The sequence below is a fragment of the Cuculus canorus genome, chromosome 8 (assembly GCF_017976375.1).
Source record: "Cuculus canorus isolate bCucCan1 chromosome 8, bCucCan1.pri, whole genome shotgun sequence".
Taxonomy (NCBI): Eukaryota; Metazoa; Chordata; class Aves; order Cuculiformes; family Cuculidae; genus Cuculus; species Cuculus canorus.
This window is the reverse complement of record NC_071408.1, coordinates 14,608,135-14,631,415: the sequence shown is the minus strand read 5'-3', so window position 1 is coordinate 14,631,415 and position 23,281 is coordinate 14,608,135. Positions and strand designations below refer to the sequence as shown.

The window sequence follows — 23,281 nt, the reverse complement described above, 5'->3', positions numbered from 1 at the left end:
ATCCACAGGTTACAGGTTCTTAGAAGACATTAACTCTAGGTGGCACTACCATAATGTATGCCCTATCCCATGATTCTAAAATACAGTTAGGTTCATACATTAAAAGTTGTGAAATTAAATGTATTTATATCTCACGTCCTTCAAAATCATTATTAATACATGCAGTAGTTACTGTGTTGTGATGTGAAAGGTATCCACAGGGCACTGAAATGGAAACCAACAAATTCTGTCCAAATGCTTTTCAGAAATTATTTGTTTTCATCTTGTTCCTTGTCAAATACATAATGTATTTTTGTTCTCAGCAAAACTAAGCATTTTGTATATTCTCAGCTTCTGTCTTCTTTTCTTTTTGCTTTCAGCACTAAATATTTAAACACATTCAACCTAAAAATCTCAAGCTAGTAATCTGCTACTTGTGCCTTCCCCTCGAGGCGTAACTATCAATGTGGTACTGCAGGATTGCTGAAGAGACATGAAAGAGACCGCAGTTACAGTCCTACCTGCCCACAGGCCAGGCCCATGCCTCTCTCCCCCATACCATGAGGACACGACAAATTTAACTCCAGCGCATCTGCACCAGCAACCTGTGAAACATGCAAAAGGATTAAAAAAACCCCAAACAAATGCAAAATTAACTTCAATTAATGTACTCTTTCCTGTAGCATCTACTATTCATGTTAAATAGGTTTTTTTAGATGCTCGATTTTTATTTTTTTAAAGACAGAAAGCTACGGTTATGATAGCCTGAAAAAGAAATGTGTTGATCATTGCAGGGAAAAAGTTCAAAAATTGATGTGGCTTACCAAAATTACAGAGGAAATTAAAGTAAAAAATAAATTTAAAAGATACAAGCACAATAAGGAGTTGGTTCTGGAAAATGTTCAAAAATTAAATTACAAGGCCTCAGGGCAGTACTGAGAGAGAGGTTCAGTATTCAGTGTTACTCAGGTGTTTCTGTGCTCTGAAGAACTATGACTTGGTAGTAAATTTCTCCTTTCTGCTTTAATGAACTTAGTCTCTAAATCTTCTGCAAGTGCCTGTACTGTGCCATAGCTTTTGCTATTAAATAGTTTTGTTGAAGTCAAACGAGAGTATTTTAAAAAGTCTGTACAAACGTATTATTCATGCTAATTTCTCTTCAGCACCCTCTATTAGCTACAATTAAAATAGCAAAGGAGCCAAGGCATACAAGAGCAGCACACAAACGAGCTCCTCTTCTTCCGTGCAGAACTCCTCCTGCCCGAGACACGGATGCCTTGCACAGGGCTGTAACTAGTGTTTTGGTTTGCATTTGCATTTGGGTTTTGCTTATTGAACTGGAGTAACTGTGCCTGCTGTGTGGCCACGGTTCAGCAGCTCTCTGAGCGCGTGAGCTGGGGAGAAACCATCCATCACTTTCAGGAATCCTCCACGTCTTGGCCAGCTCTGCAAGCCCCGCCATGCCACGCTGATGCTGGTGCTGTCGGCCTCTGTGACAAGCTGACCTTTCGTATGAATAGGTCGTCCTCCTGCCGAGAGGCACTGCGGTACCTTCTGGGGCTTCTGCTCTTTGCAAAGCCACATCTATTATATTCTAGGTAGGATCCTATGCATGAGATTAAATATCACTGTTCTTCAGGTGTGGACTCCAGAGCACGCAAACAGGTGTGCTGCTCTCCACAGAGGGGAGACTAACGATGACTTTGTGAAAGAAAGTTATACCATATACTTTGTACACTATTGAGTGCATTTAAGTAACTACTTTTTTTCTAAAGGGATAACATAAATGCAAACACAGACTGGAAATACCTGTCTTAAAGTGAAGCAGATGGCACAATAAAGCCATTCATCTTAGTCAGCTTAAAAGTGGTGCTGTTCCTGTCAAGTCTGGATTCCACAAAAGATTTCATGGTCAATTAGGTAAATACAGGTGTAAAATGGACTGGTGCTGAAGACCACCAAGCCAATTACTGATAATGTTTAATTTCACTTCCCTAAGTCCCCAAAGTGATTTTTTCTTTCCTCATAGATTTGAAATGCCCAAAGAAAAGAGAGGTGTCTTCTCACACCACCACAGAAGAGCTTTGAAAAAAGGAACAACGATGTCCAAACATAAACACTCAGCCATACAAAACCACAAATTCGTAATATCCACACCTGTACCTACATATACATAAAATAAACATATATTACTTATAAAGCATTTAAATCTGAACTAATGCTAGCAATAATGACAGACTAATTTTTTTCCTTTGCTTAAAATTGTTAAAAATTGCCCTTATTGATCAAATAAAATTGCTTTATATTTCCTCTAGATACTTGATGTGGAAAAAAGTTTTATTTAAAAATAACAACTCTGTACTGCATTCAGATATGGACACTTTTCTGAATGAAACTATTGCAGTCTTAATCAAGTATTTCTTATACTATTCCCTATGGACACAGGTACATGTTCTTAAATAGTATTTTTTCCTTCAAATTGAATTGAAATTTCAGATGCATAGTCTGTTTGCATTTGTGCAAGATTGGATTCATATTATAGGAAGCCTGCTGACTGCTATTATATATGCTGGCTTTCTCTGCTATCATTTCTGAAAGTCTGTATTAAAACTAGAATAGCATTAAATGAGCCTTTTATACTTTAAATATTCAAGAGTTTTATATTCAAAATTTCTTCTGGTGCTGTCAAACTAGTGTGCCTGTAGGCAAGGTAAGATCAAGTTAGGCTCTCAAAGGTAGAATTAAATTTTATCAGGGCATCCGTCATAATATACAGTTTGCTTAAAATGCAAATAAAAAGTATATAGATTCAAAGACTTAAAGGCTTTCCAGGTACTGCTTAAAAATATGAAGGACCATTTCTATGGAAGAGATTTCCTTTAAATTTAGATTTCCATCATTTTAATGAAAACACAGAATAAACAAATTATAATGGACAGGCTTTAAATTATCATTTTTCACTTCGAATCTATTTCTTTCAAGAAATTTCTTACTGCAGCTCTTGCTTTTAGGAGAATAAAAAAATATGCAGAAGCACATATAGTTAATTACCTCAGCCATTTTTGCAAGTTCAGTCCAGTCCTCCCTGCTGTAGCTGCACATGATACTGGCAATCAGAATCTGAAAAAAAAAAAAAAAAAAAAAAAAAAAAGAGATCATTTTAAGCCACATTACCAGATTTTGTAATATATTACTTTACTGTGACTCCAGACATTAACTATCACCACTTGCATAAGCTAACTACCAGCTCTATATTACTAGCATTTATAGTGAAGTATAGCTGTGTATTTCACTGGGGATGAGAACTAGTACAAAAAGTCATCGATATTATCCCTAGTTTTCAATTTATTAAGGAAAACAAGCAGGTCTAGTCAAACACGTAGAAGACTGCATTCTCTTCATCACATAGTAAAGCAAGAACAAAGGGTGTCCCAGACATAGAGCTCACCAGGAAGACGGCCAAACATACTCGTTTCTGAGGTCAGAGGAATTAAGTTATTTACTATTTATACAATGCCAGAAGTACTTGGGGTTCTTTAGAGGTAGATAAGACATAAGTGCAAGAGTTTACAATCTAATATGGCAGTATATGATCACAATATCCCAGCTGACTTCAGGAAACCAGGATAGATGAAAATCAGCCCCCTGGAATCTCATACAATTCAAGTTAAGAACAGTAACAGGTCGCTGGGACTGTTTTGTGCAGAGGCAACTAGGAGGAGACTCGTAGGATGTGGGGAAAATCCTGGGAGGACTGAGAGAGTGGCACAGGGAAATGCCAGCTTTTATTCCCCCACAATACACATTTTATTTCCTATTCTCTGGTTGTGGCCCCAGTTCCCAACGAGCGGTTTCTGTGTATTGCCTTTCCTCCTCCCTGCACTGAGGGCCTTTCATGTCCAGGTTCTCCCTTGAACTGCTGCTGCCTCTGAGATCTTCACTGAGGTTCAAGTTTTTAGGTAAAGTTAAATTCTAATAGGATTCTTCTGGGCAGACAACTAGACACACATCTTTTCAGCTGCATACTGTGCTATTTGCTGTTAAATGAATGTTAACTGTTCCTCCAGTCAAGTAACATTTTAAAACTAAACCAAAATCACTTGTTCTGGACCCATCAACCACACACTGAAGCTCTGAAGCTGAAACATTTGTGGTGAGATTCAGCCCAGGAATTCCTGCACAGAGAACTTCTTAGAAGGATAAGGTTTGCTAAAAAAAAAAAAAAAATATCCAAGAGACCTGTATCGCAGCAGCTAAAAGGTTAAATGAGGAAATTAAATCACAGAACTTATTGAGCACACTGCTGGCTCAGTTTGTGTTCAAAGGAAACAGCAAGAGAGGAGAACAGAAAAACACTTGGCCACACCCTTGTTTATTTGGCCCTCTTAGGTGAAACATATGAAAGTTTCACATCTAAGTTTGATTCACAGGTAGGATGAAATTTACTTTTAATCTTTTTTGCTTTCCAAACACGTTTTATTGTTGGCATTGATATCTGGTATGAGCTTAATCTGTCACTCCCAGTCAGTATAACACTTCCCTTGAACTTTCCCATAATGCTGAGGGTTAACGACTCATTCATATGAAGCAAAATACTGAAAAGCATGGTGTAGAAAAATTGTCCAATACACACACTTGTTAGAAAATGTAAATTCCCAAATTATAACAAGAATGAGATATTTAGTATCTTTAGAAAAGAGGGTAATATACTTTAAAAAGGAAGGCATCTATGGAGAAAATTAGACGTGGTGAAGTTGCAATCTATTCATTTTAAAGTACAATACCACTTATCATCCTCATTATTTCCATTATTTGCATTGTTTTGCTCTGATGAATCAATCTACCACCCACCTACATACAGACTACCTACCTATCCACCCTTCTGGCTGATGTTTGCAAGGCGGGAGCCTTTTGAGAAGGAAAGCAGTTGATGAAGTGCCTGTCTTGCCTGCAGGTGCCCATTTGTGTGCGCCTCTGGCATAAATATATGATCAAGCTTTTCATTGAATACATACAATCATTACTGGCCATTGTTTTATTCCCCACTTGATGGAGAAAAAAATCCTCTCTATCCTATACCGTACTTTTTTACTATTGTGAACAACCTCATATAGCTCTACAGGTCAAATGTTTATGAAATAAAACTTGCTCTATGTTCTATTTAAATATTTAAGATAATTTGAGTACTCAGGAAATAAATACAAATGTATTTAAAAAGACAGTATCTTTAAAAACACAAATTGTGAAAAAAATCAGTTAAAAAGTATATACGTGAAAACTTTGAAGTAAGAAACTAGTTAAAATATGCACTAACTAGAAGTAAGCTAGAAACTGTATCTTGTCAAATTCACACTCTTTTATGAAATAACTAAAGCAAAAAAAAAACCAAACCCACAAAAAACCCGAAACCCAGCCCAGACACTGACAACATGATAAGGATTTTCACAGTTTTCACAGTTGCAGTCACAATCCAAAGAATATCAGAAATCTAAACAATTCTGCTTTAAAACAAACCAAGTTTTTTAGCAGAGAATGTTGTAAGACAGCAAGGGTGGATGATTACATTCACATACAGTTGAAGAGGGGTATGTCAAGTATTATTAATGAAAGTTGAAAATTCTACTGGGAATGAACAAAGAAGAGGAACAAGATCTGTGATGTTTCAAAGAGCTGTTAATTAAGGCAACATGTTTATTTGATATCGATTAGTTTTAGCATTCACATTTAAAATTAAGTGCATATTTTTGACAGAAGCAGTGGTTTACAATAACAAAACTAAGTGAAAGCAAAAATTACATTTCTGCCACGACTGTTCAGTTAAAAACCATGATCTCAAAGGGAATAATGAAAATTTTAAAATAGTAGGAATTTTATTATCTTTTTTTCCCCTCAGTTTTCTCTTATAGCCTGAAATTATACTTAATTCCTAGGTGGAAACAGATCCTCCAGCACTCCATGTTAACAAAATTGTCTTTCCTCAGGTGACGGTTCTGCCGCAAAATGCCTCTACAGTCTTTTCATTTGGAATCAGTACCCATGACAAAAAAATAATAATTATTGTACGTGGACATTTAGGGGCACTATCTGTGACGTTTGAGGTTTGAAACTACTCCTAAAATCACACACAAAAATTTATAAAGAAAACATAGAATATTATCTCCTATTACCTAGGAAGAGAATAGCAAGAGACAAGTAAAAATAACTAGTGATAAAAATCAGAGGTTTTATTGGAAAGTAATAAACAGATATTGTTTCACATTTCAGCCTCAGCCGCTTCTCGCTATTTTAATTTATTTTCTTTTACATCTTTGGTGTCTACAATGCCATGCACCACATTACCGCAACTTTTATAGCACCAAACAGTTGGTCTTTCGTCCATGGCAGCCTGGGAGCATCCCCAAAGAACATATCCTTCCTCTTGACTCCTGAAATTTGCAGTAGCAACTTGACGTGAGATTAATTACAGTTGTTTGAACCACAAGTGTGAGGTCGCACCACGCTTGCTCAGCTTACAAAAGTAGCCTATTGACAGATCTCACAATAAAGCTGCTGCTAAAGTGTAGTAAGTGGTAAATGAAGGTTGACTAAATTGCAGCTTTGTCATAGCTTGAGTGAGGGCTGCCTGCGAAACTGAGCATGACTGAAGCACAGTTGGATCCCTGGCCCATTCCTTATTCCAGATCAGAAGCATAGCTAGTATATGCTGTTCCCTTTTCTTCTTCATCCAAACTGCTATTTTGCTTATTGTCAAGAGATCTTGCCTACTCCGCCCAGCGTCAAGTAGTGTGGCGGCCCTGCAGACACCGCTCCCTTCCCGATGATCACTGTGACAGATGTCACTGGATGAGGTCTTAATGCCCTGACGTTACAGAAGGTGATAGACAATTTCTCCAAATGCCTACAAAGGGACAAGTATGTGTTTGTAACATCAGAGACTGTTCAGTGTACAGGATTTTCGTGATTGTTCATGGAAGAAGTAGGTCTACAATAAAACTTTTTTTTTTGTTGCAGGGAAGATGGAAAAGGGAGGGTATATAATGTACCATTTAGGAGATGATTATAAGATGAATATACTGTAGCTAAAGCACCTACTAAAAAGCTACATTTCACAGAATTCCGTAACTAATGCATTAGTAGTTGTTCTACTAAAAAGGCCACTGACAAGGTACTTCTCATAATCCTTAAAATATTTTATTTCCGTTTATAATAATCCTCTGGAAGCTTAAACTAGAATACATTTCCCTTGTGATTTTTTTTTTTTTTTCCCATTATCTCTGTGTGGAAGTCTCATGAATGCAATAGCATTAAAAGAAATAGAAAGGATGGGGTTCACCACTGTGTACATTTTCAAGGGATCTTTCTTCCCTAACACACAGAATTCCCTGCAAGAGTTTGCAAAACAAAAGGAAGGAGAAAAAAAATAACTGGGCCCACTTTGGGTCAGACAATCCTGAGAACATCTATTTAAAGCCAGACAGCAGTAAAACTCTAGGTAGACAATTACCATTTGTCCTGTACTGCTCTGCAGGGAATAAGGGAGTTTCAGTACACTCGAAGACTCTGAAAAAAAATCTCAGGGGGTTGGATTTAATGTGAACACTGTCAATTCCTGCAAATTTAAGAAAACTTCCCAAGAGACACAATGGGATCAGAATCCTCTGTTCCTAACCTATTCTTCCAGGTCTGTGAATCTTCTCCTTGCACTTCAGGAAATTCAGCCACCCACATAATTTCTGCATTCTCTTCCCTGCCTGTCCCGTCTCATAGTCGCACCAGACTTGAGGACAGCTCTGCACCAAGTGGTCATAGATGCTCCATTTAGATGCTACAGCTGGCCTCAAACTGCATATCCTTCTGCTTTCTTAAACACTTGCAAAAATCCTCAGGATTTTATTTTTGATGTGCACAGCCTTTGCAGAAATAGAAAGAGATCCTTAACATCATCTTTAAGAGACCTTTCTTCTAAAAGCTGTAAAATCAAGAAGGCTGAAGGACTGGTTTTGTAACAGTTACCTGTTTGGGAAGCAGAGATATGGAACAGGATAATTGCTGAGGATAGAGGGAGTGCAGACATTGAAGACTACATTAAGAACCAGACTTCAAATACCCACAAAATTATTCTTGACCAATCTAAACTCCAGAAGGTATTTGCATTTCAGTCAGATGGAAAGAACTCAATCTTCCTACATATTTCTTCTTCCTAAATAACACAGTATAGTCTTGCCACACAACCTGCTTAGTCTGAACAAACTCAAGCTTTTTTAACCAAATTTCCTCAGGAAGCATTTACTAGGAAGAATCTTGGCACTAAAGATACAGTCTTTAGAAAACAATGGTGAAAATAACATATGTAGTTAATCACTCAGCAGTGGAAAAGACACCTACACCTACAGAAACACATTAGGACAGGAGAACTTCTTGGCAGCTCAAACATTATTGCAGAACATTAAAATTTTCCCTGTCTGAATGAGGGGTACGTGCACTCCATTCTGAACCGTGTGATCTGTCACCTGCACCCTGTAACAAGCTGGCACATTTCATTTCCTGAAGGTCCTGCACACCTGTAGCTACAAAAGTATGTAATCCACCATGTGCTTGTTGAAAAGTTAACAAAGAATGGTCTACCAAGTGCTCCTCAGCTATTTCAGCAACACAATAAACACTCTGGTAAATAACTAACTGAAAAAGATACATGCTGCATACAGATTTCTCGTAGTTTTTCCACACATGAAAGAATGAAACATACAGACCATAGGTCAGATTCTGTCCTATCCAATAACCTTTAGGTGTGGTCTCAGTAGCAAAGACCAAGCACCAAGGAAAAAAAACAACAGCACCACAGGACTTTTTGGGTTGGTATAGATTTCCTATCTTATGCCTCTGTAAACCTGATTCTCACGCAACAGGTTCAGGACAAGTCACAGCTATGCCACATATTGCCAACAGAAAGATTCTTGGAGGCTTATTGCCATTCAGTGCCACTTGTGGCAGCTCTCTGTTTTTCCAAATGGTCACTGCCTGATGAAATGATCATCCTCAAAATCAAACAGGTGGAATTACCAATGTATCGAACAGTTCTAACACCCACCTCACAAGATAAGAGTATGACTGCGGCAAATAATCGCATTGCACAAACACGCTTAAATGTGCAGTACTGAAAAACAACAGGAGCATAAAGACTTACTATTGTAAAAATAACCCTTTAGAAACCAGACTCATTTTGATGCATTGCAGACCAAACTAGATTTCTGTTTTTCTCTACTGTCTTGTTGTAATTTTTGATTTGTTGCAGAACTGAAATAAAAATAAGTTTCTTATTAAAAACTGCCTAGAACATCAAATCCCATGCAATAAGAAAGTTAACAATTGTAAAACCTGTCATGTCTCTGAGAAGCAGAGGAATTATCTTGTTATCAATTTAATAATGGAACATTGAAGTAAATGATGCCATCCACTGACACCAGTAACACTGTCTCTCCTGGGAAATTCATGTGGGTAGGAACTGTCAATCTAGATGGATATGGACATATTAAACATTGTACCTTCAGTCCATAAATCTATTCTTTCTATGCTGCCTTAATAAAAAGATTCTGCATGACGATAAAAACAAGCAATGCAGAATGTCTTGACACTGCTGACCTATAATTCTGCTTCTCTTCTCTCTTCTTTTTTACAGGGAGTGGAGAGTAAACAATTTAACAATCTCTAACCATCCATTGTTTTCCTTCCTAACTGGCACTTAAAATGCATTTAAGCCAATTTGAGTAAATGAAAATAAGACAAGTAAGGGATATTAGTGTGTTCGTTATTTATCTGCCTTTCTGTAGCAAACCTTCCAATCAAAGCCCTGTCTTTACCTTGTTACTTTATCTCCACTTTGTTTTCCAAAATGAAATGGATGCGAGATATAACAGATCGACACAAAAACAGGCCAAACATTATCAGCACGCAAATCAGTCTGGTGAAGTTCACGATAGGAGTTTGAAAATATTACCATTCGCTCACTCTACCACACACACAAAAATCTGCACAAGCAGAAAACAACAAAGATTCTCTTCTCAGACTTAAGAGACACTTATCTTCAAAGGCAGTTATTTTCATATGACGACTCGCCTTCTGTCAATGAGATTTCATCTATTTAATAATATTATTTGATGGATGTCAGGGACTACACTGGACTATAGATTCAAATTAGGACCTCAAGTTGTTAGGATATAACATCTTCAGAGGAAAAAAAACCCTCAGGGTTATCAGCAAACCTATTTCTTTGTAAAATAACAGAATGCTGTGGCTTTGACAGGAGCACGAAGCTGAACAGATTGCTCTTTAGAACTGGCTGCACCTGTAGGAAAATAAGGGAGCAGCTTGGTGTTGTAGCTGCTCTTCTCCTACCTGAAGCTCAGGACAGTATCAGCTACAATCAGGGCAGGAGTAGAGCCACCATGCCCTTGGCCCTGTTTGTACACATAGATGTGTCTGTCTTCCACACAGAAAATGTTGATAATTGTTGAAAATTTCTGTGCTTCAGATAAAACCTCCAAATTCCATTGAAAATTACCCACATGGCTGAAGACTTCCCTGGAAATTTGATAGAAACTTTGGGATTTTGTTTTGCATAGGAAACCTATCCTAGTTCAACCTTTAGTCTCTATAGTAATGAGGAAAAACGAATACCTAGGTGAACAGAAATTAGCATTACTGAAAGGAAAAGATGCAATTTAACAAAGGCTGAAACCAAGAGGAGAGTGAAGACAGATATTCATTCCCCTGCTGTATTTCTGTACTTTCTACACTGACTTAATATAAAGAGAAAGCAGAAGAGGCCATACAATATTGGAGAAGCTAAAAGAAAATGGATATAGCTAATTCTATATTTCAGACACATGCTATGACCTGTAGCAAAAGCTTTACACCAGGGTGCTGACACATTATTGATTCTTGAGACCACATATGGAAAACAAGGCTGTCAAAAGGCAATACAATTTCATACATTTTTTCCTCCACCTTTAGATTTTTTTCTCTCATCAAATTATCTGCCCAGATACATGCACAGTCCTTTTAAAGACAGTTCTTTGAGCACCTTGCTAACTGTTACAGGCAACTCTTTGCAGGGCCCCTCTCTGAGAGGCGAAGCCAACTGGAGACAAATACGTTCAAGGGCTACAGGCTGCTCCCATGGAGAAAATGAGCAGCCGTTGACTGAAAGGAACCCTGAGATCTCTTCCAGTCCCTACCTGCTTCTAGATACATGTAAATATATTTCCCCTATTACTTAGCAGCAAAGCTGCTTATTAGAAAACAATTTCAGTAGAAAATACAGGGAGAAAATATGCACACTGAATACTTTGCCAGAGTTCTCCAACTCCTACATTCAGGCAGCTGCAATTCCCCAGGTCAAATCTGTCTCTCTGCATCCCCAAGAAGTCCATCCTATCTATTTCCTTGTTCCATCACCCCTAGGGCTTCTTTTAATTTGCTTCCTTGGATTTAAAGACTCAAGGACACTAGCAGTATCAGTGCTGGTAGAGGAGAAAAGTGTAGCTCAGAGAGGAGGGAGAAAAAACTCTCCTTTTTTTTTTCACTTTAGAACCTTGTGAACTACTTCATCATGTGCCCTTGCTGGTGCTAAAGCAATGCTTGGGAGGAGTGAGTAATTGTGTCAGCTTGGTTGCATCCTCCACAACTCACCCACTATCTCTGTGCATCATTATTCTCATACTAATATATTGAAAAGCACTGATAATTACCTGATTTTGCACAAACAGCTCTTACCTTATGCTGTTTATAGATAAGGGTATGGTCACTATGAAGGTGTGTGGGAACAGGCTATAGGGCTCATCCTTCCTTTAGGAAATTATCTGAAGGCTTTACACACCAGCTGCATAGGGGAGACCTATCAGTCCCTTACACCATTCTCTTGACTGGTCTTGGTATTGGATTTCACAAAGAGGAGAGATTCTTCACAGTCCAAAACCTGACTAATTAGTGGGACAGGTTCATTTCGTGAATTGAGACAATCTGCAAATGTTCACGGGGATGGAAACATGGGATCTTTACAATGGCCCGAGCGGGACCAGTGGGATCCATCCCCATCCTTAGTTCCATCAGAACTTCACTGAGGATCCTTACAAAAAGTTCTTCTGGGACATTTTTCTGTTGAAAAGCATAGATAAAGGGATGGTAGAAAGCTACAGTGCAAACAGTAACATAACTGTTCTACCTATTGATCTTTATTTTCTTGTGATGCCTTTGCCTTCCTCCTCCATATATTAAAATGATTCCTTTGAAGTACATTAAAGTTTCCACTTCTTTGGGCATCCTCTCCAAATCAAATCTGCATTTTCTATGAATGGTCTGATTTCATCACCTATTTATTTTGAGCACAATGCTGGACTAGCTCAGCTCAACTCCTGAGGTTCCTGCCAACCTGAATTTGCCTATGAACTCTCTCTGAAAAAAAAATATATGATCAAAAATATATATGATCTTGTCTCATTCTCTTCATGATTACTTTGTACCCTTGCACCAAACACAGAGCCACCTGTCGTTAGTAATTCTGACATTAAGCCTACTAAGCCTTTCCCAAGCACAGAAACTTGCTGCAGCCTATTTGTCCAAACCTGTCTTTTATCTCTATATTTTGTCTTCTGTTCTCTCACCCAATCTTCAAGCTATTGTCTTTGCTCGTTCATTGTTGTCTCCATTGTTTCCTCCTGTGACCTTGCAGGGCTGATGCTGCTTATTTTTCTTCATTGTTACCTACCTTCAGATTTTGTTCTCCCCCTTCACCACATACTAAAGCAAATATAGTCCTTAGTGCTACTTTTCCTGCCTTTACTTGAGCTTATACAGCTCTGCTTTTTAATAAGACTCAGTTGTCATTGACAGATGGATCAGACCCACAGCCCTCCACAACCAACAGATCATCCACGTCCCTCACAAAAACCACAAAAACCTCAGGCTGAAATAAAGCCAAATACCAGATGCACTCATACATTCATTGATTTCTTCCCAGCTTTCATCTCTCTGAATGAACAAGAGCCCTTATGACCTGTTGGGAGACCCCTGATTTCTTGTTAGGCCCATGTTAATGTGATCCTTAGTCTCATTTAACAATAAATCTGTATGAACAGTAGCATTTCTTGTACAAAATGAATACTTATTGTGCTTTTCAAATGATTAGCAATAATTTAGCACTTGATAGTTTCTTGCCAGTAACACATTTCAGGAATTTTTAAAAGGGAAAAGAGAGAAGATAAGAAGGTGAGACAAGAAAGAAACATGCTTTTTGGGCTATACAAAAAACTTTTTTTAAATATTTTTATTTGGAAAAAGTGTTTCATATAAAAATATTTCTATAGTTAAAATTATATTAGAATAGTCTCTTAGCAAACAAAGAAATTACTTTCTGTCAGGCACAGAGCTTTTCAAGAAGCGAAGATGAAAATCCATATTTTCTGTTGAAATTAATCTCTTCAAATATCCTTCCTATTATCCCCTAGACTCTCCCAGCTAGGAAAAAAGTCAACAAACAACAGTGACACTACACACCCAACCTCATGATGGCAGGTCTTCAGTGCTCCATCTGAGATACGATCAGAAAATCTCAAGAGTGGGTAGCTTTTTTTTTTTGTATGCAGACATTATAATTACTGAAATATCTGTTATGTTTGATGACCCAAGTAGTTTTTTGGCTACACTCCAGCAATGAAGCAGATATGAAATTAAGAAGTGGAAGTCAGCAGCTACGTTCTGACTAATCTTTCCTCCTCAACTGCCAGTTCCACCCACATCTTCATGCTTTAGAGAAGCTTATCTGAAAATGCTGAGAAACTGAAAGAGGCTTTACTATTTTCACTAAATATTTGGAAGTTTAATAAAATTGTTATCTAACTTCTTCAGCATACTGGTATATGATTGGACATTTTGAAATTAAAATGCATTGAATAGTCTATAGGATTATAGTCTCATTCAACTGAAAGCACTGTAAGACCAATTGCCATCTAATGCTGGAGAGATTTTATCGATGACCCAGCAGTAAGTGTATTCCCAAAAAGATAAACTGCAGGTGAAATATGGATGCCTCCAGCAGAATCAAAGGCAGAAGTCCTTCCAGGCACCAGAGGGGTGCCAATAGTATAAGATATTGCAAATGTGACTTGCATCCATTTTTAATGCTCGCCCTTTACCTTGAGATGCACATGCTGTTCACAGGTGAGAACTACGGGTACCTACAAAATTCACACCTCTAGATACCCTCTCCTGAGCTCTAGTTAACTTAAATGAAACATCCTGCAAGTGTATTCAGATTCTAATTCAAAGCTATATCTCTCATAAAATGGCTAGGTGGCCTAGAATGGTGTGACGAAGAATAATTCAATCAGATTCTTACACTGCAAGAAAGAGGCTACAGATTTTTAGAAATGCTCCCCTGAAATTTACGAATAGAACTTTTAGAAATATATAGAAAAAATAGAATTTTTTCCCAAACCTAAGAATTTAACTAGTTGTTACATATAGACAGAAACAATCAACATAACATAAAAGAAAAAGAGTTTGGGGTTTTTTAGATCCTACAGGGCACCTGATTTTGCATGTTTAGCAGATACTACTTATCCTTAATAGCGACTACAGTTTATTACTTTCAACCAGAACATAAAGAACTATTTAAAAGCAGAGTGAACTGAGATTTAGAATATGGAAATGTGACAGACATGAGAAGTTGGGTAAAGAACGCTATGTAAAAGTTTATGAGCACAGTTCTTAAACTCAATATGCATAAAAAGTTCAGAGGGTTGATCTGCACTGTTGAGGGTGTAGATTAAGATCAATTCAGAGCACACTAAGAATTTTGCTAATCTGCAGGTTCCTCTCAGTGGCTAAGGGAAAAAAAAACCAACAAACCCATCTTGGAACACTTCATTCCCACATTTTGCTCTGAATACCCATACTTTTCTCTGAATTTGAGATCTTTCCATAGTGCCCCTCCCCAGAAAGCACAGGAGGCTGGGATATAGTCCAGCTGCTGTCAATCAGACTGAAGAGCTGGCTCCAATTGTGATAGATGCAAGCATGTGCCTCTGCCTTTCTTGTTAAGTTAGAACTTGTCTGCATAGCGCCAGCTCTCCTACTGTCGATGGAGCTCATATCAGTAAAGTAAACTCTTTACTTGCTCCTGAACAAAAATAAACTGTTTGATGGTGTAACTGCATCTATACTAGGGTTCTGCCAGGACAGCAGTTAGATGTGATTTTATTTTTAGTATTCCTAGCCTACATAAGTATGTGAGCAAGACTTTTAAATATAGGCCTAGCCTTCATATTTTTCTTCATTAGAACTCTAGCAGAATGCCTAAAATGTAAACCACATCACAGAAACTGAGTCCAGAATATGGGCTACAGGAACAGCACATACTACTTTTATCAGGTATAAATTTGCTTTCTTCCTATTATTGTAACCTACATTACACAAAAGAGAAAAGGCAAAATTATCTAAATCACATAACACTCGGTGTCTCATAAAAGACTAAAATAATATCACCACCACTATAAATGAATGTCAAAGCTACTGTGCATTTTAAAAGATCAAATTTTATAATTTACCCAATTGCACATGACAAACCTGAAGTGAAAATTGGAGAGAAATATTTGGGGGATAAATGTTTTGCCCAGGTAATAAGGCTAGCAGAATTTTGTCATTTTTACAAACTTTAATTTTGATGGATCATTGACATTTCATAACTTTAATATTTTGCCATTTGGGGGGTTAGTTTTTAACATTGCTACAAGGTCATTTTTCTCCCCATCCCATGGCAACTTCTACATCCTAATATTAAAACAATAACTATGCAGAAAGGGCATTTCCCAGGGAGTAATGACTAGCTGGGAGGAGTTGATGGCCCGAGGCACTGCTGAGGGCCATTAACCCTAGCCGATTATTAATCGCCAGGAAATGCCCTGCACCAAGGTTGTTATTGCTATTTTAAGCACAGAATGGGGGTGGGTGGGTGTGTGAAATGGACATCTTAGTGTATGGATTTTTTTAATGCATGATGCAATTTCCTTTGTTGCAGTTTACGGAGGACATTTCTAGAAAGAATGAATCCTCTGCCTGATAACCAGCTGGATTTCACAGACCATTTCGCAGTACTCTATTGCGCGGACAGTAACAAACTGAGAAGAGGGTTGGGGATTTTTAAAGCTTTTCTTTTCTCTCTAAACAATAGTCTGCATAGAAAAATAAGAAGAAATTCAAACCATGATAAGATGAACAAAAATATGCAGTTCTTCATGTCACTGTCAGTAAAATAACATTCTAGAAATAACTTTTTTTAATCACACTGTCTTTATGTCTAGTTTTTTCTTTTGTCGATCCTTCTCCTTAATGACCATTCACATATCTCTTCAAAAAAGGAATTTTTAGCAGGAACAGTGAAAGCACACCCTGAACCAGCTTCGGCTGATGCTAGCCATTAAGAAGTTTGTCTTTTCCAATAATCAAGCAGATTAGGTCATTTTCTAGGAGATGGTTGGTGAAGTATTTCAGAAACTGCTTTAATTTTCTCCTAGTTCTTACCCTAAGGCTAAAGTTTTAAAAGATCTGCTCATAGCCCTCACAAAACTGTGAAAATTGTTCTTTTCTTGCAAGGATCAATAACTCACTCTTGAAATCACAAGGATATTCTTAGTGTGTGCACAAAGACTCCTCTGCCATTGCTTCGTATTTGTCAAACCTTAGCTGTGAAAGTAAAACAAATGAAATAAGTCACAGCATCGGAAGAAAGTACAGTTCTTCACTAAACTAGTTTGGCAGGTTTCTCAACAAGGCTGCAGTTTCCAAATGCAGAACATAAAAATCTCACATTTCTCCTCAAGGTCCTAATTTGTCACCACAAACATGTATATTTGAATCATATATTGATTGTAAAAATTTAACTGAAGTTAACACATAGTTCTATTTTCAGTCATAAATTGTAGCTTCCAGCAAAAGATACATGCTTCCATAAAACAAAATGCCCTCAAACTGGTAGCCAGAGTGAGCACTTCCACCTCTTTGCCAGACTAATAACCATGTTCTTAAAAAATTAATAATAACACATCCACTGACATTAATATCGTTAGCAGTTGGGACCAATCAGTATGACACGTACTGCATGATCATTTGATCACACACGAACAGACACAGTGTCTGGGTACATTTTAGCAGACTTTGTTGTGTTTCTATATGTAGGTACATCTGTGGTGACCTTCTGGAAATGCAGCCTTTGGAATCTTAGTAAATTGAAGACAGCACTTGAATTACAAACCCCTTAGCACATAATTTCAAACTACTACAAAATATATCTTCAACCCAGTCTGAGTTCAAGTAATGTAGTTATATGCTAATCAGGTTGTCAAAATGTAATACTGGCACAATGGTCCAAAGGTTGAAACAGGACTGGGAGACAGGAGATGGTTTTTGATCCCCTACAAATCTAACAGCTCTTCTTCGCACATTGACAATGTAAACCCGTAGGAATAGGTTATGTAGCTCAGTACCCCTTCTCCAACATGCAGCAGCAGCAGCTCTCCTGGGTTTACAGTAATAGTTCCCTAGAAAATTCTCCCAGCATTTAAGAAATCCATAGCACAGGAGTTCACTGAGCCAGGGGTGATGCACTCCACAGCCTTCTCCAAATAATTTTTCCAGTTCCTTTTTTCTCAACCCGTATGTACCTCTGGCACAATGCCCTGTGAGAATGAGCTCCACAGCCACAGTGGCACATGGTGAAGTGTCTCTAACTGTTCATTTCCACCTATCACTCTTTTGGTTCCGCTCCAGCTGCACCCTTGCTGAGACAGAAAAATCTAAACTGCACAGTACATTCAAAATGCAAAAATAAAATAAAATAAAATAAAATAAAGTTAAAAAAATCAATACCCTGACATCATGATGGGTTTTACTTTGTTCTCTCTTCCTTTCCCAGAAGCATGCTTGATATGCTATTTCAATGCTATTCAGCATTAAGCTGAGATTTTTGTAGTACTCTCTACTGTAACCCTAGTATAGTTAGCTTAGAATCAATTGCTGTATATATGTTTAATATTGTTTTATCCCATGTGCATACTACATTTGTCTTCATGTATCCAGCAGTTGACTGGCCAGTCACTCAGTAATGCAAGATCCTCCACAACCCTTTACAGTCAGCTCTCATCTTTATCTTCCTGCACTACTCACAACTACCAGCAAAATTTACATTCTCTCTCATTTCCAGATGGTTAATAAACATTTTAAATAGCACAGATCCCTAGGGAATTTTATTGGAGCTCTCTATTCACTGTGAAAATTGAGTATTTATTCAGTAACATTGTTTCCTACGTTTAACTAGTTACTTATTCAAGTGGGTTTATTCCTATTAATCTTATGGCAACTTCATTTCTTTCAAATCCTTCAGTGAGGAACCCTATCAAATGCTTCTGGAACCTAAGCTCAGTTTATCAAATGAGTATGTCTTCATGTTGTCACAGAACTTTTATTAGGGCATGGCATACTACAAGAGGAATTTCTTTACTCTTTTTTTATTTTCTTTTTACAAAATCTATTTTTCAGAAGAGCTTCTACTAATGGGCATGAAAGGACAAAAGATATAAGGTCTCTAGTTCCTCTGATCTCTCCCAGAAAAGAGGTGTTACATTGACCATGTGCCAGTTCTCTGCTATTTTTCCAGCCTCAGGCAGATCTGCTATAGCCAACACTACTGTCAAAAACTACTGATGATAGATGAGAATTTTCCGGTATTTTCTCCTTTTTTTTTGGCTTTTCCTAACACCTAAGCCTCAAGAAGTGAAAATTTACAGAACCATATTTTGCAGCTCAGTCCCATTTCTATTAATATTAATGTCATATGAGTCTTAAGCATTTTTTATACCTTGTGGAAAAGCTCTTCCCAGGAAACTTCCTTCCTTATTAAAAAAAGTGTGATCTCAAAGACCCGATGCATCACCATTTCTGTTAATAGCCTCTGGTTTTGTCCACTTACTTTTGTAAATGGGAACTTCTGTGCCTACAGAAATGGATGGGCACTTCCCGTGCAAAGTCACTGTGTAAATCAGAGTTCTTGCATTTCTCCTTAGACTGTATAGAGGAAAATGTGTCCTGCTAGCTCACAAAGAGCAGAACCAGTGTCAGGAGCAATGAGGACACCCTCAGGATGGTGAAGAGTGGAAGATCTCCTGAAATAGATGGAGGCACGTTGTTAATGTGTCTGCTCTTCTTTCATGTCACCTCTCTCCCTTTTCTCTCCCTTTACCTCTCCCTTTTCTAGGAAGTATCTTTCTGTACTGTTTTTCATCCTCCTTTTTCCCTGTGGTGAAGGATGAAGAGAAAAAGAGAAGGTGGTCATACGCTCCATGCTCCAAGGCTTCTTCCCTTATACCCACCACACCACTCACTGGAAATTGAGGAATCAACCACTCTTGCACTCCACACTAGCAAGGACCAAACGGTTTAGTTCCTGGGCAAAGTAATGAGTATGAGTGCCTTATTTCAACCCCGTCCTCTCTCTTCAGCTAGGATTTCCTCTGATGTTAAAGGACTAGGCCTACTGCCAGTTTTCTGTAGTGAAAGGGATCTTTTCCATATGGTGAATTTAACAACTGCTGTGTGGGTTTTTTCACCTCCCACCAAGCATCCATGACGGCTGGCTTTAGGAAGTTTAAGCTGCATCAATAACAGCTTCTGGAGTTTTTTTAATGTGATTTGTGGCTCTGAAATTCAGATAAGAGAACCCAGGTAGCTGGTCTTCAGTCTTGGCACTTCCTTGATAAGGAGTGTGCAAGCTTCTGGGCACCCTGACTCAAAGCTCCCTTGCTCTGTCCTTTTCAGTTGATGTGGTAAAACATCTGGGCTTCCACTACGTGCCCTCTGCTAGATCTGAGAATGCACATCATGTTCCCTCTTCATTGAGGTCCACAATATGCTGGTTGCTGTTGGTATCAGGTGAGGTTCACATGGTCACAGCTCTACCTGGTTCTTTATTCCAAGTTTGTATGTTTTGTGTCTTCCACATGTAAGTTTGTCAAGATGTTTGTGACTTATCATGAGGATGCATACCTCTGTTGATATTTGGAGTATAAAACATTATTTCTTTGTGATGGGAAGTCAAAGCTTTCTATCCTAGTCCTAGGAAGGGCAGGCATTTATGGAGGACAGCTGGCTGATAATTTCATCTTCACTCTTTAAAAACATGACTGCTGCGAAGATGAAGGTTCTGCTCTTCACCTCACCTAATTACCTGTTTTACCAATACTATTCCAAACTCCCCACGTACTCAAAATTTAAAACATAAATGGTAAAACAATTACCTTTTATAACCTGAAACGAGTCAGTGACTAGTATCTCAAAATGTAAATACCATGTATACTACACAACGTGCCATAGATCTCTGGATACTCATCAAAAGTAAAAGCTAGAATAGAGCCTGCAAAAATACACAAATTATTCCTAATACATCTAGTAAGAAAGCCAACTTTGACTTTCTTTGGTTCTACACAAAAGTTTGATATGTAGGACTCCAGGGATCACTTCAGCAAAATAATCAAACCTCTTCCTGTACACCCTCCAAATAAGTACTATTGCTGTTGCAAATCTACTTCTATTCACTTTATAACTTCAGGAAATCTTCTTGAAATTTGCATTTTTCTGCACCAAAAATTACTTAAAGGAGGCAAGGCACTCCCTTATGTCCATTCACTGTATTTTTCTTGCTCTGTAACCTCCCATTTTCTGCTGTCCTCACAGACCAGAATTAAAACAAATCTGGTTTTGTTATCTAAATTTAAAAAAAACCCCAATACTCCCTCCCGCAAAAAAAAACTCCAAAAACCAAACAAACAAGAACCAAAAAAAACCCACCAAACATCAAAAACTAAACACCAAAAGCAAACCAAACTGGCTACTCAAACCTCAATGGTAGGAAAAAACTGCATAATATAGAAATTTAATTACACCATTCTGGGAGACAAAGCAAAACAAAACAAAACAATGCAAAAAAAGGAGTTGGCTATCAACCTGGGATCCAGCAATCTACTCTTGCACAGTCTCCAGCACGACTACTCCTGACAGGTGTTCTTGGGACATTCTGAACAAAATGTTGAACAAAAATATATCTTGAACAGTTTCAGTCTTGAGAAGCTGCTCTCTACTGAGTAACTGTCAGAGAGAATGTCAGCAACATTCTGCAAGCAGCAGAACAAACATTAAGGAGACAAGAGTTTTCAGCTTAGTGTTGGGGTCCAAGAGTACTTAATGTTTCCAGCAAAAGTGGTTTACTCAATTCAACACGACGCAATACTGATAACTGAATCACTGATTCAGTGTCACAGCTGACAATCTGGTACCCTATGTACATTCCTTAGAGTCATGCATCAGCCCAAATTCATTTGTGTTCATTAAGGAGGCCAAAAAACTACTTTTAACACTTTGGTATACTAATGTAGCAATATTGGAAAATATTCTATTTGGCATCTTCTTTGAAGATCCTAGTTCTTCCTTGCAACACAAATTTCTCAGATGTTTACTTGCTTGTGATAGACTTCTGTTTGCCCTGTAGGGAATGACATTTCCCTTGCAATCTATTTGGTTTCATAAAATGTTCTTTCAAAGCCCTTTATCTGTACCTCTCCTGCACATGCTCAAACCCAACTAGTTTGCAAATTGAGGCTTTTTCATGAATTTGCTTACTTTTTTATCATCTATAGGGCACCAATTACACTTTGGGGAAGATGGAGAAAAGATTACCTCTCAACTGTGTCCGTCACCTTCTTACTGAACCCTCCCTTCATAGTTTTCTGTAAAGAAGTGTTTTACCATTTTCAAACCCTGCTCTTCTCAAACTTCCTCACCCCAGTGCAGATACTATAGAGGTTTCAGGGTAATAAGACACCTTACAATATTTAGCCAGCTATAACTAGTGTAAATATATTGACATGTTTATGGGAGTGGAAGAATATACATCTGTGTAAGCGGGTGATTTACCAACTCAAATGAGAAGGCTGGAACTACAGAAAGCAACAGGGTTTGATGAGGAACAACGACAGTTTGTGTGCTTTCTCTGATGAAACAAGTGCTACCACTGATATATCCCATTCCCTTGCATTCACCAAAAATTATTCTCATGACTGCCGGCTTCACTGTGCACGTAGCTCCTTGTTTTATTGGCACAAAAATATCTACTGTTACCACCAGTATTCCCAATTTCAGATAATGGTCGTACCGTAGCGAATGTCAAATATCTGAACATAAAATTTCAGCACTAAGTTTTCTCACAAGATTATAATTTTCTTTTCAATTTTCTCAGCCACTTTCTAGTGATTAAAATTTTTAGACTTTTTCTAAAGTAAAACTGAAACATTTTATTCTGTGCAGTTTTCATTCTTGATCATATCATTAGGCAAGATCTACTTGGTAAAATCCGTATTTCTTAAGTAAACTTATTTCTTGAATATACAGCAAAACAGCATTTTTTTTTCTCAGCCACATTTTGTGTGGAAAGTATATCAATACACTAAATAATCATCTATCTCCTTGGTAAATAAAATATGAAAGTAGGACACGTTGCGGCACTAGTGTTAGTTCTTTTGCCATGCTCTCCAGAGCACTTCAAATATCACATGTCCAAATTCTAGTGTAATCTTTTTAATATGAATGGCAACTTCCTGCATTTCCCATCTGTATTGAGTCGACCCTGGTCGGCAGCTAAGCCCCCACCCAGCCACCAGCTCACTCTCCACCTCCAAATCTCCTCTCTGCCTTTTCAAACAGCCTAAGCAGGTCTTAGAAAGCGAGAGTCTTCCTATTTCTCATTATAATGTTGAGATAATATTTGTATTACATGGGATCAGCTTTTACTGGCCTTGGCCCAAAACATTACTCTATAGCAAGGAGTAAAGAGAACGGACTACCATGCTATGCTTACGGTTTCAGTAGTCATTCCTCTCAAACAAGTAGTAATTGAATTTCAATCTGCAAATTTTTATCATTGATATTTTTCTTTCACGTTTTTCTTGGCTTTTAGATTAATACAGCACTTTACAAACAACCTTTTTGGGGGGAGTGGGAATGCAAAACTTGCCAATAAGGTGTCAGCTTTATACTAATTCAGAAAGAATATTTTAATATTACATTTACTAATAAGAAATTAATAAAGTAACTGTTCCACATTTTCTTACTGTCAAGGCTCTACTACTGAAGAACAAAAAATAAATCCATTTTCTCCTGATTAATATTTGCACAGAATGACAAATTCTGTGGTATCACATGCTGT

At 37.8% G+C, this 23,281-nt stretch overlaps 1 protein-coding gene across 4 annotated transcripts in view; it reads right to left on the bottom strand.

Moving 5' to 3' along the window:
* DPYD (dihydropyrimidine dehydrogenase) overlaps positions 1-23,281 on the bottom strand; it is a 362,200-nt gene that overhangs the window by 113,140 nt on the left and 225,779 nt on the right. For all 4 annotated transcript variants that reach the window (XM_054072633.1, XM_054072630.1, XM_054072632.1 and 1 more), the window contains exons 15-16: positions 3,031-3,099; positions 501-584 (exon numbers count right to left, since the gene is read on the bottom strand). In XM_054072633.1, the coding sequence (XP_053928608.1) occupies positions 501-584; positions 3,031-3,099 (153 nt within the window). The remainder of the gene's footprint in view (positions 1-500; positions 585-3,030; positions 3,100-23,281) is intronic.